Genomic DNA, 19,080 nt, shown 5'->3' with positions numbered 1-19,080 from the left:
TTGGCATGCGCCGATATCCTGCATCTGCTGTGCATGCCATGTAGACCGTCCTCCTCTCTCTGCACTGAATTTAAATTGAATGATGGGCGCTTCTTCCATCGGATGGCAAACAAGTTGGCTGCGTTCCCTCCCACAGCGGTGCAACATCTCCTTTCTACCTGCGCAAGTAAGAAAACTCTACCTAGGCGCACAGTTAGATCGCATTTTGCACTTGCGCGGGGCACAAAAATAAGACCCATTGGGTTGAATTGCACGGAAGTACTTGCAAAATTGTATTCTCCCTAAAGAAGCCTTTTTGCTGTCATGTATCGGTGCTTGCCACATGACCACTGTCCTCCATCTATTATTAGAGTCGATTATGTGTTTTGTTAAGAGGGTGTAAAAGCCATATATCCCCTTGCAATTTCTGTCCAGTGATATTGTAATTGCCCCTTTCATTGCTAATGCTCCTCCTTCAACGTAAGATGCCATGCATGCAAGTCATTACTCTGAGCCTTGCTGCACCCCTCGAACCAAACAGTTCACCACCACCCTGCTTCTACACGTACACACTCAAACACAACTTTATGGCTTGACAGTGATTTCCCTGCACATGTGTGAAGGAGCGTCTTCAGTTACTCGCCCTGCGTCTGCACACACACACACACACACACACACACACACACACACACACACATATTAGTTTGAAAAGTTATTTTGGGTCCAGTTAGGACTACTGTCACCCTGTGCACACTGCGGGGGAAATAAGAGGAGGAGTCAAGATTTCAGCCAGCAGTTCCGTCCCTGTAATACGTTCTCTCAAAACAACAGCTTTCCTCTCGCTTTGCCTGCTGCTGCATTGGGTGAAAATTTCAAAACAAAGATGAACAACAGTCCTTTGCGGGTGCTGACTGTCCCTACATCCCCTTACGCTGACCAGAGACCCGGTACCAACGGTCTGAGAAGAAAGGTCCATGTCTTCCAGTCCAGGAGGAACTATCTGCACAACTTCATCCAGAGTATCTTCTCCTCCATTGACCTCCGTGACCGTCAGGGTTCCACAGTGGTGGTGGGGGGAGATGGACGCTTCTTTAACCAAACAGCTATTGAGGTCATTGTGCAGATGGCAGCTGCCAATGGGGTCAGTGACACCATTTGTGCTCATTTGCTTACTTTGTTCATGCACAGTGCAAGCATCCCTAAAATTGTTATATTGTCTGCGTTTTGTCGAATCTGAAGTGTCACCTGCCCCAGCGGTCACCAGTTATAATTTCTTAATTGTTTTTGTTGGAACTAGATTTTACACAGATTAGATCGGCTGGGTGGGAAATGCAGATATTTTGCATTTTCTGCAAAATCAGTGATTGGTCGTAATGTCGTAATTTGCAGAACAATCGACGCCGTCAATCAGATAAAGCATAAATATGATGGCAAACACAATCTTGTTCACTCTAGCAACGTTCTGTGCTGCCATAGTTAATGGCTAAAGTTTCTCAGCATATGCAGTCAAATTTTATTTCTTTTTTTTTTTTTCCCCAAAATGTTTTCAAATTAATCAGGTCTGCCAGGCCAGTCCCAATTGCCCAAATACTGGGAGTAGACTGGACAGCAAATAAACAAGTTGTTCAAATAGATTGGATATATTGGTCCATCTTCTGATCGGCTCAGTGATCAGTTATTGTTTGATCATGTTAAGCCTATTTGCAACTCATTTGACTTCAAAACATACGTTGATATGTTCGGTCACCCAAATGTACAGAATCAGAAAAGCAGAAAATTCTGCCATAGATTGAGAATTTACTCTACATTGTACTTGCAAAATTTACAATTTTTTTTAAATTTTTTATCCAAGATCAAATAATTTAATATAAACATAATTTATTATCATTGATGTCTATTATTAATACAGCCAACCATCCATGTTCTGCACCGCTTAACCTCATTAGGGTCACCGGTGATCTGTGGCCTCATTTGAAGTCTGCAACCTGAGCCCTTAGGCACTGTGATGTCATTTTCAGTCGCCAGAATGTGTCCATGCAATTCAAAATGGCCTCCCCCTGAGATGGTTGAAAACAGCTGCATTTTTCTGCTTAATTCATGTTTCACAAACGTAATATTAATCAGAGTTCCATGTTTGGACTAACATGCGAACATCACATGACCAAGCCCGGAAAACAGGTGAGCCTTGACGGTCGCTGCCTGAGCCCTGACAGACTGTGATGTCATTTTAAGTCGACAGCAAGTGGCAGTACAAGGCAAAATGGCCGCCCCTTGAATGGATAAATACTGGTGGATTTTTCAGCTTAATTCATAGTCCACAAATGCAATACTAATCAGAATACTGTGTGTAGACTCGCGTGGTCGCATAGAACACATTATTGGAAAGAACATTTTTGACTCAACTTCCCCCTTTAGTGAAATTTGACTCCTTGGAAGAAGAAGCACATCAAATCCAATGAAGTGGTATGCCTGCTTTCACCACTCCGAGTAAAACACCCACACTCACGCACAGATATTTACCTGTGACATTTCCTCAGGTGGGCCGTCTCATTGTTGGTCACCATGGATTAATGTCCACGCCGGCTTGCTCCTGCGTGATCAGGAAATTCAAAGCCATTGGTGGCATCATCCTCACTGCCAGTCACAATCCTGCAGGGCCGGACGGAGATTTGGGCATCAAGTTCAACACTGCAAATGGAGGTATGCAGGGGCATTGCTCAAGAGTAATAATATCCAACAAAATTAATAACTCAAGAGTCACTGAGCCAGACGGTACAAAGCCAAGTGCACAGTTTTGCTATGACATTTGAGAGTCAGGGAAACGTTTTAACACGTGGCTGAATGATTTCTTTTCGTTTCATCAAGGTCCAGCCAATGACGCCGTCACAAACAAGATCTATCAAATCAGCAGAACTATTGAGGAGTTTGCCATCTGCCCCGGGCTCAGACTGGATCTCACAACCGTGGGCAAACAGACATTTGATCTGGAGAACAAGTTCAAACCCTTTATAGGTGAATTAACTGAAACCAAAATGGACGAAAGTAACTTTATGAGGCTCTCGACCGGCAAAACTTAAAGCTTCTCTTTTCATTTTTTTGGGCGGTCGGGGGGTCGTTTCAAGTTGAAATTGTGGATGCTGTGGAGTCCTATGCTAACTTGATGAGGAACATCTTTGATTTTGCTGCCCTGAAGGAGCTCCTATCTGGTGAGAACCACATCACGATAAGACTGGATGCCATGCATGGAGGTGAGACTTTTTTGTTGTTGTTTTGCTTGAAAAAAAAAATCCCGCTTGAACCGCTGAGCAGAGTTTAGGTGTCATTCTATCACAGACTGATGAACATGTAAAATCAAGACTAACATGTGTCCATATCAGGTGACTATAAAGTCATACGGCCCCAAGCTAATGTCCACAGTGCAACTTCATCCAACAGGTAAGCCTCAGGTCCATGTTTGTCTGTTTCTACTCTCTAGTGGTAGGTCCGTATGTGAAGAGAATTCTGTGTGAAGAGTTGGGCTGCCCTGCCAACTCTGCTGTGAACTGTGTCCCAATGGAGGACTTTGGAGGTCAACGTCCCGATCCTAGCCTCATCTACGCGGCAGACCTGGTTGACAGCATGAGGGATGGAGAACCTGACTTTGGTGCAGCTTTCGATGGTGATGGGGTGTGTGCCCCAGATATTAAAATTCAACGAGAGAAGCCTAATTGCTGTGTTTTACATATCAAAGAAATCAGTCTTTGGCATCTGTGACTAAAATGAATGTGAAGTGGAGGTTTCTGATTTCTTTTTTCTGTTTGCTTATTGGCTCTCTAGGATCGAAACATGATCCTCGGGAAGCACGGCCTCTTTGTTAGCCCGTCTGACTCTGTGGCCATCATTGCTGACAACATCTTTTGTATCCCATACTTTCAGCACAGAGGGGTGAGGGGCTTTGCCCGCAGCATGCCCACAAGTGCAGCCTTAGACAGGTAAAATGTTTGGCGTGATTTGGATTGAACAGAACAGTGCATGTGTTTTGCTTTTTTTTTTTTTTGCTTCCTATACCTTCCAAAAATAGGACCAACCTCCACAAAAGGTTTTCAGAGAATAAAAATGATAATGAGTGTAAAAAATATAAATATAGCCCAGAGGTTTTGTGAAGAAGGGGCATCCCACTTAAAGCAGTAAGAGTCCGGCTGTGCCCAATAAATTTTAAATGACATCTGCAGTTTGACCCTGCAAAAAAGAAATAAATTTCCACGATTTTATGGGATTTAAGTGGATTGTGTTTGACTGTAGTGTTGCCATTTTGTCTATGACAAGCAATGCGCGAAAGCTCAGCTAGCTTGACTAAGCTTAGGTAAAGTGACCTTAAAATATATTCATCAAGTTTTGTGGTTTTGCTTCCATTTCAGTTCTATCGGTGTGTGCTTCAAATCATGTCTATTTCTGTATTTCTTGCAGAGTAGCCAAGGCAACAAAAATAGAGCTATATGAAACTCCCACTGGGTGGAAGTTCTTTGGAAACCTCATGGATGCAGGTCGACTGTCTTTGTGTGGAGAAGAAAGCTTTGGAACAAGTACTACCTAAGCCTTAGGTTTTATTCTTGAATATTTTTCAGCGTATGATTGCTTTGTTATATATCATGTTTCAGGTGGAGACCATATTCGCGAAAAGGATGGGCTTTGGGCTGCGCTGGCGTGGCTGTCCATCCTTGCCACACGAAGACAAAGTGTGGAAGACATACTTAAATACCATTGGCTAAAATATGGAAGAAACTACTTCACCAGGTCTGATGTGGCCAAAAGCAGCCGTTTTCAAAGACTTGACACATTTAGCCCGTCAGTGAGTCAAGGAATCAAAAGTGAGAGATATCAAACTTATTTGCTAATAGGCCGCGCGGTGAACAAGTGTTTAGCACATCTGCTTCACATTTGATTTCTAAGGTTGGCTGTTTTTAATTGTGGCCTGCGATTGGCTGGCGACCAGCACAAGGAGCACCTCCGCCTCAGAGTCAGATGGGTTAGGCTCCAGATCACACAGCCATGATGAAGACAAGCGCTTTAGATTACAGATTGGTCAAACAACAGTAGAAAAACAGACATTTCCTCAGTACGTTACTGCCCTCTAGTGGGTGTTACATGTTCTTGCAGGATCTGACAGTCGTTTCGTGTGAATTGTATGACTGTAGTGTAAAATACAACAGAATTCACGAGAAACAGGACTTAAGATGGGGAATATTACGTTAAAATCATTTTTATATCACGAAGTTGTTTTGAAGTTGACCTGGGGGATCGCACTATTAAAAACCTCTCACTGTAACCAGAAGAAAGCATAATCCATTATGTTGACATAGTTTTTGTTGTTGTTGTTGTTGTTTTTTGGGCTCCAGATATGATTATGAGAACATAGATATTGATGCAGCCTGTGAAATGATGGAGGATCTCGAGATCATGATTGCAGACAAATCATTTGTGAAGCGGCGATTTGCAGTGGAAGACAAAATCTACCAAGTGGAAATGGCAGACAATTTTGAATACACAGACCCAGTTGACAGCAGTATCACACGAAACCAGGTACTAGTGTGCAGCACAAAGACATACAACTGCATAGTATGACAAGTTCTGGAAGGCGCGACTGGAAATTGACATTTCCTTCGTAGGGTCTAAGGATCAACTTCTCTGATGGCTCTCGGATCATCTACAGACTCAGTGGTACAAGTAGTGGTGGGGCCACAGTTCGAATCTACCTGGAAAGCTATGAGAAGGAACATGTCTTTGAAGAGACACAGGTAAATAAAAAACATAAAACAAAATCCTTTCAAAAACATAAATATCAATTGCTTTGGAAAGAAAAAATAATTGTATTTATTTTAATATTCTGTAGAAATTTAAAATAAAATGAGGTTTTTCTGGTGAATACTTATCTGTTAGCTGGTCACATGAACACATGAAAATGTGAAGGAAAAAAATTAATTGAATGAAATATTAGCTATTTGCATTATTTCTTAAATGTTGATGAACATATCTGTTAGCAAGTGTTTGAATGTTCTTAATTTGTTTTTAAGTGTCTTTGTTTTTATAGGTCTGATTTTTTTATTGCGTACAACACTTTGTATGCAGCTGTGGTTGTTTTAAAAGTGCTTTATCAATAAAGTTGAGTTGTTACAACAAATCTCCAAATGTAAAAAAAAAAAATGTATCCAATATGAGAGCATTTCATAATACTGCAACTTTCCAAAGTATTTTGTCATCGTCTTAATAAACTTAATAAACATTGACTTGTTTATCATATCATTTATGTGCTGACCAAAATTGTTTTTTGTGGGACAGGTAGTGCTGTCACCGCTGGCTACAATTGCTATCAAGATTTCCCAGCTTCATCACAGGACTGGTCGAACTGGTCCATCAGTCATCACATAACCAAACCCGCCAGTTGCTTTTATTTTAAACATGAACTTTCTATTTCAAGTTTTTATTCTAAAGTGGCAACAAAACATGTCTTTCAATTTGAGGCAACAGTATTATGATTGCACGTGACTGTGCCACATTAAACAGCTCTTTATTTTTGGTTTGACTGACTGACCTTTCCTCTTTTATTTATTTTTTCCTCTCAGGTAGTTGGGACTAGTTTAGTCAACGTTTTACAGTCAAGTCAGTTTTTTATTTTGCTGCGTCTGTTTTACAAAGGTAATAAGATAAGAAAACCTTAATTTGTCAATGGAGAAATTCCCAATTTCCAGCAGCAAAATTATGAAAGGGAGAAGTAGAAGAACAAAAGTGTGTGTGTGTGTGTGTAGAAACAAAAAGTATGTACTTAAATATAAAGTATAAATATAAGCATATTAAAAATGGGTGAGTTACTGTCACAATCTATCAATCTGTTATTTGTATTTGTGGAATAATATCACATGATCACCCCTAATGCTTCATACTGGAAAATTGAAAGTCATCAGGGAATGACGTCCGTAAATTGGAGTGAAATTGGCGGGTGCTGAGGGATAAAAAGCCAACTTGCTCATGCATACACAACACCTTATCTCATAGCAGGTGACATTTGCACAATAAAACTTATTTGGAGACTTGCACCATTTTAATCACAACAATTAATAGAAGCAAGACAAGGCGAGGCAGCTTCATTTATGGAGGGCATTTCATATATAAGTTAACTCAGTGTGCTTCACATAGTTACAAAACAACATTTAAAGGCAAAATAATTTAAATAGACTAGTGCGGCAGCGTAGAACAATTTTTTGCGTTGACTTCTGCTTTAAGTTCATTATTTCTTTGTCTTTTTTTAAGTTTTGTCATTTTATTTCCAAATAATTCTAGAGATACCACTGCAAATGGAATGCCAAGTTAAAAAAAACATACACTGGTGGCACAGCATTATTTTTTTCATCCCAAAATGCTTTGCGCTGGTTAAGGGGGCACAACATATTTGACGGGATATTGAAAAATATTGAGAACCACTGCCCCGTTTGAGGTACGATTTGGCGACTGTATTAAAACGTTTCAACAAATTCCAAACGAACCTTTGTGACATGAAGAAGTTGACGTTTATTTCGTAAAAGCATTGCTTCGCTTTGGCTTTCACACGAAACTCCTTTCGGCGCGTTCAAAATGCGTCAACTGAAAAACGAGTCAGTCATAACAGTCAGTCGAGTCGAACACGTTATCATGCGATGACATCAACGATCTGGACACGAGTGGCTCTGTGACAATCTCAAGGCCACATTTACAATCGGATGACCAATAAACGAAGTCAGGACAAAGTTGAACTATTGTGGTCGTCGGGGGAGCTCGTAAGCATCAACATTGTCTGTTAAGTCACGTGACCAAGGACAAGGAAGGGAAACCCTGACGAGCGAAGTAGGAAGTCCGGGACGTAAACAAAACCAAAAAGAAACCAAAATCCCCAACTAGTTGTCCACAATGCCTGGTATCAAAGGTATTTGCTTTAGTGTGCAAACTGACTTTTGGATGGTGCAGATAATTTGTTACTTTTGACTTTTCTCAAGTGGTTTAGCTGCATGAGGAACTTAGCGTCGCGTTGATGTCTGAAAGTTCCGACAGTCACTACAGTTATTCCTGATGTGCAGCATGTGTTATGTTTTAACAAGTATCCGATGTCGCTTTGAACAATTTTCTCATGGATACTTTTCTCTTCCACTAGACCTGGTCGGGTTGTCTTTTGGTGGCGCCATCGGCCTGACGTTTCTGTTTCTCGGTTGTGCAGTGGAACAATATGGGTACGTTGTTTGATCGAACAAAGGCATTCAACAACCTCGCCTCATAAAAGCCTCGTTTACCAGAGTTACAGTTAAGAGGACATATAAAATATTCCTTTGGGAGTGACAACGTTACAATGAAAATTATTGATATTGTTAAGGGATGCAGTCACGTGACTTTGTAGCGGAAAGCACGGTTACCAGCGGTCGGCTGTGAACACGAAATTGCAACGTAAAGCAAGCCAAGTCTGACAAGCAAACCGCACCTGTAGCCTGTTGCAAACATTAATACTTAATAATGACATGTCTGCTGAGAATGTGTATTCTGTTCAAGTTTTGTACGTTTTTAGCTTGTTATTATCTCAAATATTGATTCTGAACTAAACAGGTGATATATATGGCACACTTACGTACTGTTCCTGCATTTTTTTATTTCGTATGTAAGGATGGGCGAGTAAGGGTACCGGCCTTAATTTTAGGTACTCACAGAGGCTGCTTTTAGCAGCCAACAATACTTAAAAGGCGAGGTCAACCCTAAAATTATATTTACAATCATATGTCTCTATAGCTCCATTAGTCAAGACACAATATTCTGATGAATATTACATTTGTGGAATATGAATGAAGCAGCAAATTCCAGCCTGCTTTTATCCATCTCAGACTACGGACATTTTTCCACTCTGTCGACGGAAAATGATATCGAAGTTGCTCAGAGCTGAGGTAATGAAACTCTGATGTCATTTTTAGTTGATTGCAAGTGGCAAAATGACCGCCCCCTGAGAGGGATAACAACTGGTAAAAAAAAAAATATATACTCCTATATAAAACACTAACAACCATAAATTCAGTCAGAATCTGGATAAATAGCTATCATAATTCACAAATAGTCCTATAAGATCAAATTATCTGGTTTCTTTTTTGTCGTCCCCCCCTCCCAGAGTTTACTGGCCATTGTTTGCGCTGATTTTCTACATCCTGAGTCCGCTCCCACTCATCATAGCCAACCGTGTCAGTGATGACACAGACTCCTCCAGCAATGCATGCAGAGAACTGGCCTATTTCTTAACAACTGGAATCGTCGTGTCAGCTTATGGCTTCCACATTGTCCTCGCTCATAGTAGCACAGTGAGTTCCCTCTCAACATGATGAGATATTTTGATAGTTTGGTTTGGTGACTATTCTGTCGACAGAACATCATTTTCTCACCACCCTGGATTTCTGGCGCAAATAATGTCAGAGAGAGATATTTTTATAAGTGCTGAATCATTGCGATCATTATTAAAAAAGTTAAATTGTACATACTTTCAGCTTTTCATGACTAAAAATGATCCACTTTCCTGAAAGTCGAGTAATTATTTTTGTGTGAAATCAAAATGGATCATTTGCAATATGCAATATTATTGCAATGAGCAATATTTGTGCTTATTTTTTTCCGACGGTTCACAAACCAAATCAGTAACTGAATCTTAATTAGATGTTTGTGCATCTTTTTGCACTGTCATCTTGAAGTAGTGTCATGTTTTTTCAATGAAGGGATGGAAATGGAAGCAGTTTTTCATCCGATTAATCGTTAGATTAATCATTGTAGCACTTCACACATTTACTGTGTGTCTATTTTTTGTTGTTGTTGTTGTCGTGTGTTTAGTTTTGCAGTCAACTCCCAACTGGGGTGTTAATAAACATCTTTAAACATAAGCAGGGTGCTTTCACAATATAGGAACTTGCATACACACACCGCACCATTCGGCATGTGAATTGTTGTGTTTCGATTCGAATGTTTCTATGGTTTGTCAGAAGCCAAAATGGAACTCCAAATTAAGTTTATTACCCGTGCGATCCTCGGATACGGCCACTTTTAACATCCTTGTTTCTCACTTGCAGATCGAGTGGGGTGCCTGTGGTCTTGCGCTGACAGGAAATACGATCCTCTTCATCACAATCTTTGGCTTTTTTATGGTGTTTGGAAGAGGCGACGAATTCAGTTGGGAACAGTGGTAAAGTGTTTTTGTTGGAAGTGGGCAGACACAAGGATGAATAGATGGTCTGACTGACGGTCGGTCGGGTGGGTGTCTTGGCAGCAGAATATGCAATACAGTAATCCCTCGCTATAACACGGTTTATCTTTCATGACGTCGCAGTTTCACAGATTTTTTTGGTGCAGTTTTTTTGTACAGTGCAATGTGGTCTGCATCCTGATTGGCTCAGGAATTGTAGGCTAATGCCAACAGTCTTCCGCGACTCATCGCTGTAGAGCTTGCCAAATTTTCTCCATGACCAAACCCACAACGTCGACGAAATATTCTGTACAGTATTTCTAAAAACCATCAGTTGTTTGTAAGAAAATGTTTATATTTTTGGGGGGGGGGGGGCGGCTATCATGCTTGGGCCTAGTTTCATTCAATACAGTATTGTGTTGTGTATGCAATATTTGTAAATAATTGTACAACTTCACGGATTTCATTTATCAAGGTTTTTTAGGGAATGTAACCCCCGCGATAAATGAGGGATTACTGTACTCAATTTTGATTTGAGCGAGGCAACCAAATTTGAAACATGTCGGCTGTCTTGTCATGGTCTTAATTATGGCCTGACACAAAGCCTTGGGCTCTATTATTGTGCCTTATATGTGGGACACCAGAGCCAAACCGTCAACCTACATAACTTTAACCACATAATTTTATCTCTAAACCTGTGTTGGCTTACATTTTTTTTTAAGCTACTCGGTCTGATCAATGGACCGCAATAATCAAACCACACTGCCCAGCTCGCTGTGTTGTTGCATTGTCTTTACCATTGCAATGGGGTCCGGCTAATGTAGCTGTACCGCTTCTTTTAAAAAAGTCATCCTTGTTCATGCGACATCTGACAAACACAAGTTGGATGTCCAGGAGTGATGTTGATGTATATTGCCAAAGAACATCATTTTTTTTCCCCCTGGTATTTTTAAAGCACTCAATTATGTTTTTGTGCAATCCTAAACATTCTCACCAAAGATCATACGTAAGATGGAACCTATTTATATTTACCACCAATCTGTGTGCCGACCTGCCTGCTGAACATTTTGGGGAGGCACGTTTTTATTCATTCACTGTGTGAACATGTAGTCTGCTGTAGTCAAGTGTTTTCCCTATTTCTAAACAACAGCAATAGAATTTAGACGTTTTACAGGGTGACCCAAAATGATTGCAACCAGCACTACAGCTCATCAAATCGTTGTTGATCATGGTATTTATCTAATTTTTCAGATTATTCAAAAGGAAGGCATAGCAAAAGGAACCTTCAATAGCTTTTTCTGAAAAACGCCTTGGACAACTGAGCAGAGGACGTTTTGCATGGACATCTATTAGACCAGGTCATTGAAATCTGCGCAGGTGAAATTTGGAAGGAAGTTCAAGTTCAATTGATACTTGGAAAAACTCTTGATTTACAGATGGGACAATAAATTAAGGACCAAAGGAAGGAGCACTAAAGATGAAGAGGTCCAAAAGACATGCTAGCCAAGATCGGAGCTTTTCCAAGGGAGGAAGGAGTGTGTGTGTGTGTGTGTGTGTGTGTGTGTGTGTGTGTGTGTGTGTGTGTGTGTGTGTGTGTGTGTGTGTCGCCATGATGGACATTTGGAGCCCCTTTTGGAAAGGAGTTAAATTTTTAACCACATGGACTAGAGAGCCGTAATTTTCAGGACTGAATTGTTATTGACTCAGATATGGATTGCAGTCATTTCGGGTCACCCTGTCCATTTTGAGTGGTGGTCCATCATAAGAAAATGAGTTAAGGGCATCCAAAAAGAAAACCAATGTTGGTGTTTTGATTACCGTTGAAATTCAAATTATGAGGCAATACGGCATGTTTTCTCTGCTGCATTTTCATTAACTTCTTATAGGCAACCTGATTAAATGACGGCTCATTTCCTGAAACGCGGCTCTTTTCCTCACATGTACAGTATGTCTCATCTCGACTCAAGGGTGTCAATTAGGTCTTCCAACACTAACGAGTGCTTAGACTCTGAAAAGTATTTTTATAAGCTCTTGACTGAATTTTGTTTTCTCACACTTATTAAAATTGTATTGGAAAATAAAAATGCCTAAACTTTGTCTTGCTGTTTTGTTCAGTGAGTCTGGCCTCTCTTGGGCAGTGCTGATGGGTGCCGCATGTACATTGAGTTAGACGCTACTGTCCACTGTCCAGAATGCACTTTGGGGATACAATGTTTATTCCTTAAATGCACTTTGACTGTGAGAAAAAAAAAATCCTACTTCATAAATGATATTTTTTATGGGCAACAGGATTCAACCATAATGTCCCTGAGAGGATACTTAGATGTTCTGTGAAGCACGACTTGATTCCTGAATGTATTTCCTTGAGATGTACCCTGTAAGAACTAGAGAACAGTCACGGTAACACGATAGTCTTTTTTTTTTCTTCTTTTTGATCAGAGATGCAAGTGAACTCTCATTCATTCATTCATTTTCTGATCCGCTTATCCTCACAAGGCTTGCGGGGGGTGTTGGAGCCTATCCCAGCTGTCTTTGGGCAGTAGGCGGGGGACACCCTGAACCTGTTGCCAGCCAATCGCAGAGCTCACAGAGACGAACAACCATCCGCGCTCACACTCACACCTAGGGATGATTTTGAGTGTTCAATTAGCCTGCCATGCATGTTTTTAGGGTGTGGGAGGAAACCGGGGTACCCGGAGAAAACCCACGCAGGCCCGGGGAGAACATGCAAGCTCCACACAGGGAGGCTGGAGCTGGAATTGAACCTGGTACCTCTGCACTGTGAGGTCGACTCGCTAACCACTGGACCACCGGGCCGCCCAATGCAGTCAAATCTTTGCATATGCCATTATGCCATGACTTGGATTCAAACCACGATTGCTGCGACCACAAGGGTACTAACCACTACACAATCATGGCCTGTGAACTCTTCTCGATGAATTTATTGCACTGACGATTACACATTTCATTGCAAAACCTCGGCATTTTGATGACTTTCACACGAGATCTCCTGCGCTACAGTGACATTGAACATGATGTTAGTGAGAAAGAAAAAGTGAATATGGCAAAGATGGAAAGGGCACTGGGACGCTTCACTTGTTGGACAGCTGTTGCTTGGCAACAGCCGTGGCATTCATATTGTTCGCCAAAACGTGGCCTTGAATCCAACACATAAAACTATACTAGAGTAGCATTAGATGGACCTATTTTGGGTGGTTCTGAAATGTGGAATCCGCTTGACTGTCATTAATGAACAGTAATCAAACAGGCTAGCCATCCGCTAAAAGTCATTTGACGGTGTCGGTTCTACAGCTGCTTGGCCAGACGGATTCATATTGTACTCCGGCTGTTGTGTCGGATGGATCCCGGCGGGAGTGGGGCGGCGCGAGCCGGCGGAGCACACAGGCATTGGCTCGCGGAGGGATTTGCGTAGCCGGTGACAGAGCCAATCGATAGGCTCGTTGGGCTCGCGTGGGGTAACGAGCGCGAATCGCCCGAATAAAAGGGGCGACTTCCTACAAACGAGAACTAGTTGACAGACCGAGGGCTGAACTGGGAACATTCGTCGAACGACACCTTTGGGTAAACCGCTCTCTCTTGAGGTATACACACTCGAAAATAATGATTTCAGAATGTGTTTTTATTATTTTTTTTACTTCACCCATTTCTGTTCTGTGTCCACTTTTGCAATATACAAACACGCAGTACAGGGAATCCGTAATGATTGGCTTTATTTACTTCGTTCGACTTTGATGTAACGTGCTTTTTTTAAATTTCCATGTTGAAAACCTAACTTACAACATCTCTTCGTGTAGTTGGCAATTTCCTTCTGAAGATGTGGACAGAATGCAGCCCACACGCCATTGCCTAATGATGCAGAGACAAGTTTATGGCACAGCTCTGTCCCGAACATGGTCATATTTGTGGGAATCTATTTAGCATCTTTCTGTCCCGAACATGGTCATATTTGTGGGAATTGGATTTAGCATCTGTGGGGGAGATATGCACTTCCAGTCCAGTACATAAATGATCCATTAAGAAATTAGGTCAGACAAGACGTGTGTGATTTAATTTAGTTGAACTGTCAGCAGATTTAGGAGTAATATTCATAATGATAATGATAACTCTTTTTATAGTGGTGATTGGTGGTAGGAGCAGCAGCAGTGGCAGCTTATCAGTGTCAGTGGTTTAATGAGACATGGCATTGTTTTATGTTAATGTGTTTTAGTTATTAATAAGGGATGGGCAAGTACTGTACCATTACCCGGTATTGGTATCGAGGCGATACCTGGCGTTATTTCATTGTATTGATAACCGCAACCCTTTTGTGGCCGTTTTGCAATAAGGTACTTGAACATACATGTCTGACAGATGCCCATTAGGAATGTATTTGTTTGTTGCGTTTCCTTTTATTTAATGTTCTACACAAAATATATATTTTATGAACAATTGGAAACAAAGCTTATAGAAAATTGCCATTAAGTTAGGGAATCTTTAAGGAAAATGCTATATTGGTGTATGTAGGGCTTTCTTTAAAATTATCTGTCATTGTTCTTTGGGGGAAATTATATTTCTTAAAAGTACTAGTGGCACTGGTACTCACTATGGGTATTGGTGACTGATCAAGAGTTCAGTATTCGTACTGGTATGGTAAAAATGTGGTATCTAACATCCCCATTATTAATTTATTGTTTTAATAAGTCTTTGTTTTGAATGTCAGATTTTGACTTTATGAACAGCACTTTGTAGGTCGGCTTTGGTTGTTTTAAAGTGCTCGATCATTAAAGGTGAGTTGAGTAAAACAAAGAATTAGCCTATATCAGGGGTCTCAAACTCGCGGCCCGAGGGCCATTTGTGGCCTACATGTTGACATCAAAGCTTAATATTACTGCAGGCCCCTCGTTTTTTTGCCGTGCCATTGCCCTGGGTTTATTTATTTATTTTCAAATCTCTTATGGATTACCATATATCAGGCTCCTGACAGTTTTCGGCGAAACGTAATTGTGAAGTTGACACCAAGTAGAAGGAAAAATTTATATCCTGTCAGCCGGTTTTTCAAAGCCTGCCGTGAAGAGAAAAGTTGGTGATGAAAACAGTTTGTTGCTGTCAAAAGCTAACTGAGGGGAGACTCCCATCAAGACTGGCTCAGTCAATCACAGGGCACATAGAGAGACAGAAAACCATTCACGCTCACATTCACAGAACTGAACCCGCCACTGTCTGCGCTGAAGTCAGGCGAGCACACCACCACACCACAGTGCGCATCTCAATTCAAAGATAATGAATACTTGCTGTGTCTTAGTTGCCATTTAGCGATTGGGGATTGTATCTATGTGAGTGCTGTTGGAAACCAAGCATCACGTAAGTGGCTATAAATGCCGTCATGCTGTCATTCTGTTTGCCCCATACAAGGGAATTCACAGGTATGCTGTAGCCCTGAACATATGTGTAACGGAATCAGCATTATGAATGAGCAGTTTTGTATTTCTGGCTTTGTTATTCATACGGGCATCAAGAGGTGCTTTGACTATGTCACATGTATCTGTAGTTGGCTTTTTAAAGTGTATTTATTTCTTTATTTTACTTCCCCGTGGTTTATGCAGAATGCGGCCTCCAATTGTGTGACTGATTGCATGTGATATTTTTTGAGAATTGTAATTTCCTGACGAGCTGTTAGTCGAGAGGAGTGGAAAATGGTACTCAGTCGAGCAGAGATGATTGCCAAGGCTGAGCAATCCTAATTTGACTCATCTTTTTTCATTTTCATTATCATCCACCTCCTGCTCATGCCCGAATTTTGTTATTGCGATTCATGCATTATTCACTGACAGCTGTAGAAACGTGTAATAAATAAGTAGATACACACATCTGTGCCAAATACCTCGAGGGAATCATTATATTTAACTAAATACCAATGAAAACATTTCATTAACATCCTCAGCACATGCAGTTACATGTTTTTAAAATTAACATTAAGTCAAGTATTAAAATAGCATTTTTGGTCGGCAACACATTTAAACTGAAAAACGTTAACATTGACGCAAGAATCTTGGTAGCAGTTATTCAAATTATAATTTTTATAAAAACAAATCAGTCAGACGTGTAACGACTGTTCAATTAGTGAAAAATAAATGTTCTTGTCTTGTCAGTTCAAAGACAAGACAGGACTGGGCTGTGTTGAGGAACAGGCTGTTGTTATAGCGTTAGCCTGTTCTCCTCAGTTACAATCTAATTGCTGATTAAACAAAACCATGCTTTGCCTCGAGCCGCACTCACTTCTTAAGAATCAATTGTACCAGAATTTAGATTGGGCCATTTACAAGAGTGACGTAAATACACTCCCTCTTGTCTTCTTTCGTCTCCATTTCTACCAATTGACTACGCTGAATGTAATTTTGTTTTTGTGATCTAATCTTTGTGTTGCTCAGTTGCGGTTCACGAATATGCCATTTGGAACGGAATATGGTCTTTTCTCCGTAATTGTAATTTATCAGTTGGGCTCTCATGCTTAGTGATGTTGATGAGGGTTACTGGTGTTCCAATCCAACTCCGAAGGAAATACTCTTCATGGCCTTGCATTTCTGGCCACTACTAAAGAACGTCACCATGGAGATGGCATATTGCAGGGTTCACATGCATTGAAATTATTACAACACTCTTCAAACTACTGTTTTCATTGTTCAACGTTGTTGTTTCGCGCGCTGAGCACAATTGCATTTAGCAACACATACCAATACCAATTACAGAGTGCAGTCTAATAAGAAGATCCGCCTTGAGCTAATGGGGGTGGGTACTTTAAATTCCAATCAAATAGGCAATAACACCACATAAGGCACTGATCGTTTGGAAAGGGCCAATTTCAAATATATACAAAAGATGTTTGAATATCCCGATTCAATTATGAACAAACAACAATTTGCACAAGTAACAAAGTTCAGTTGAAAGGAAGCATTATTACGTTAATTGAATTCAGCGTTAGCTTAATGGTCTTGTTTGGATTCTTGTTTTGATTTTTATGGTAAAGCAACGTTGCTGGTGGTGGGCGGTTTCTTTTGGTCTCCTGGTCTTTAGTCTTTCACTGTTGTTGCTGCTGAACAGGAATGTGTTGACACAGATTCTCCCATAGACACAGCAAAAATCATCAAGATTATTTGCTAACGTGGCAGTGACAGAGGCGCTAGCGTCAAGTCAACTTTATTGTCAAATGTGCTACATGTGCAACATACAGCACAGATGAAATTACTTTCCTCTCAACCACAGGAGAGAGAGGAGCCGCTGCGGGTGCCCGCATCGCCATCAAAAGAAATGTTAACATAAAATGACAAAATAATACAACACAACAAATAAGACACAGACAGTCGTGCAATCTCAACCCCTTTTTTGTGTATACACTTTGTTGTTTGAAGCAGTTATAGATGAAAGAGGAGCGAATCAAAGTGTCCTTTCCTCAGTGGATCAAAGACGTCATGCTGAAAATGTGCACACGTCTGCTACTAGCTAAGTTCGAAAGCAACAAGAAGCTGTAGCGTCTTATTTTTTACATTTTGCACAACTCCCATTTATTGTGCAATAATCTAGTGTAACATGTATTTGTTAAATATTTTGCAAAACATTTCTGTCTGAATTTTGTGGGGGCTTGGAACGGTTTAGGGCATTTACTTGGAAAACGCATCTCTACTTACAAAATATACTAATTGGAAAAGAACTGCATCGAATGATGAATAACCCAACTGCAGTTCTTCTTTATACTCTCCCTGTGCAGGTGTCGATTTCCAAAACAGGAGAAGAAAGAAGAAACTGTCGTTCGGGAAGTCATGATGAAGAAAAGCCGCAGTGTTCAAGGAGTCACTTCGGGAGACGTAAGTATTGATTCTTCCCGTTAGTCTTCAATGCAACAAGATTCCAGTGATCCAGGATATTTTGATTACATGGCCCACTCACGATATTATTAAAAAAAGAAAATTCATTATGACTCAAAAGGTTTGTCGTTGTACAATTAGGTTTGTCGTTGTACAATTTCCTTTGGAGGGCAGTTTTAGGATACACTCCGGCAGCACGAGTCCGTGTGTCTATGTATAGTTTGTGACTCAAAAAGATGACTGCACTGTCCACCCAACCGTAAACAGGCGTCAAGTGTGTGCGTGTGCGTGTGCGTGTGTGTGTGTACGAGATTGTCGTGAAGATGACCGAGTGAGGCGAGAAGAGGACATAGGGTGTTAAAAGACAGCCTTCGCCAGGATGACATTTTGGGCACAGATTCAGTGGAAACATACGAGGAAGAAGGACAGATCTGACAGAGAGGCCCATCTGTTGCTTCTCTACTCCTTTCTGTTTATGACTGCGATGCCTAGCCAGATCATTTACTCCGACAATGTCCAATAGGAGCTTGAAGGACAGGCTTTGATCCCCATGTCTGGCTCCTGTCTGACTCTCTCTTGATGTATCCGATCTGTTTTATGCTGAAAACATTTGTATCAAAAAAAGTGATCCATTTTATGCGAGAATTTGTATATGGCAGAAACAGATAAAGGTAAAACAATGTTTTGTTTTGTTTTAATCGGATAATACTTGTACCGATTAGTACCAAGACGCTTATCATAACATCGCATCCATTTTGTATATCTTTAGCTTTATTAGGCTCTTGGTCAGTCAATGGCAGATCACGTAGCGCACATGTACCATTTTATTGATGGGACTATGAAATGACTGAGAATATTTACAGTACTTATAGTTTTGGAGACACCTGATGAGTACCCCTGGTTGGGAAACACTTATATAGGCTAGATAGTGAATAGCCAAGAAAACTCTTTCATCATCCACTTCACCTCCCTTCAACATTGGGGCTTTGCTTTGTTCTGCCTTTAATCTTTGCTCAGTTCCTTTCATGACCATAT

General features: G+C 40.8%; 3 protein-coding genes across 6 annotated transcripts in view; all 3 read left to right on the top strand.

Annotated features, from left to right (window-relative positions):
- Positions 1-531: 531 nt before the first annotated feature.
- On the top strand, positions 532-6,538 carry LOC109521153 (phosphoglucomutase-1-like). Of its 3 annotated transcripts, none has more exons than XM_019878814.1 (11): positions 532-1,120; positions 2,517-2,679; positions 2,845-2,991; positions 3,102-3,227; positions 3,455-3,645; positions 3,796-3,950; positions 4,426-4,502; positions 4,617-4,752; positions 5,355-5,538; positions 5,625-5,753; positions 6,295-6,538. In XM_019878814.1, exons 1-11 carry the CDS (start codon positions 863-865, stop codon positions 6,382-6,384), a joined length of 1,656 nt encoding a protein of 551 aa, XP_019734373.1. In that variant the 5' UTR covers positions 532-862; the 3' UTR covers positions 6,385-6,538. The 3 variants fall into 3 exon arrangements, with proteins under 3 accessions (XP_019734373.1, XP_019734372.1, XP_019734374.1); XM_019878813.1 differs by having other exon boundaries at positions 4,426-4,541; XM_019878815.1 differs by lacking the exon at positions 532-1,120 and adding an exon at positions 2,225-2,442 and having other exon boundaries at positions 4,426-4,541.
- A 1,053-nt stretch (positions 6,539-7,591) lies between these two features.
- Positions 7,592-12,270, top strand: LOC109521261 (leptin receptor gene-related protein). Of its 2 annotated transcripts, XM_019879014.1 has the most exons (5): positions 7,592-7,912; positions 8,138-8,213; positions 9,131-9,317; positions 10,074-10,186; positions 11,438-12,270. In XM_019879014.1, coding segments are annotated over exons 1-5 (393 nt in total). In that variant the 5' UTR covers positions 7,592-7,896; the 3' UTR covers positions 11,439-12,270. The 2 variants fall into 2 exon arrangements, with proteins under 2 accessions (XP_019734573.1, XP_019734572.1); XM_019879013.1 differs by lacking the exon at positions 11,438-12,270 and having other exon boundaries at positions 7,610-7,912; positions 10,074-10,557.
- Positions 12,271-17,948: 5,678 nt separating this feature from the next.
- Positions 17,949-19,080, top strand: part of LOC109521263 (cAMP-specific 3',5'-cyclic phosphodiesterase 4B-like) — a 32,215-nt gene continuing 31,083 nt past the window's right edge. The window contains exon 1 of the mRNA XM_019879015.1: positions 17,949-18,045. Within this exon, the coding sequence (XP_019734574.1) occupies positions 18,001-18,045 (45 nt within the window). The 5' untranslated portion in view covers positions 17,949-18,000. The remainder of the gene's footprint in view (positions 18,046-19,080) is intronic.

This window comes from Hippocampus comes, unplaced genomic scaffold, assembly GCF_001891065.2.
Source record: "Hippocampus comes isolate QL1 unplaced genomic scaffold, H_comes_QL1_v1.1 scaffold85, whole genome shotgun sequence".
Lineage (NCBI taxonomy): Eukaryota > Metazoa > Chordata > Actinopteri > Syngnathiformes > Syngnathidae > Hippocampus > Hippocampus comes.
The sequence above is the reverse complement of the archived record's forward strand: the minus strand, read 5'-3'. Positions and strand labels throughout refer to the sequence as shown.

Coding starts and splice junctions, on each gene's coding strand:
- LOC109521261 (XM_019879013.1), top strand. Junction 8,214..9,130: donor TGTGCAGTGGAACAATATGG/GTACGTTGTTTG, acceptor CCCCCCTCCCAG/AGTTTACTGGCCATTGTTTG. Junction 9,318..10,073: donor TCCTCGCTCATAGTAGCACA/GTGAGTTCCCTC, acceptor TCTCACTTGCAG/ATCGAGTGGGGTGCCTGTGG.
- LOC109521153 (XM_019878813.1), top strand. CDS start 863: ATGAACAACAGTCCTTTGCGGGTGCTGACTGTCCCTACATCCCCTTAC. Junction 3,646..3,795: donor CAGCTTTCGATGGTGATGGG/GTGTGTGCCCCA, acceptor TTGGCTCTCTAG/GATCGAAACATGATCCTCGG. Junction 5,539..5,624: donor GCAGTATCACACGAAACCAG/GTACTAGTGTGC, acceptor TTTCCTTCGTAG/GGTCTAAGGATCAACTTCTC.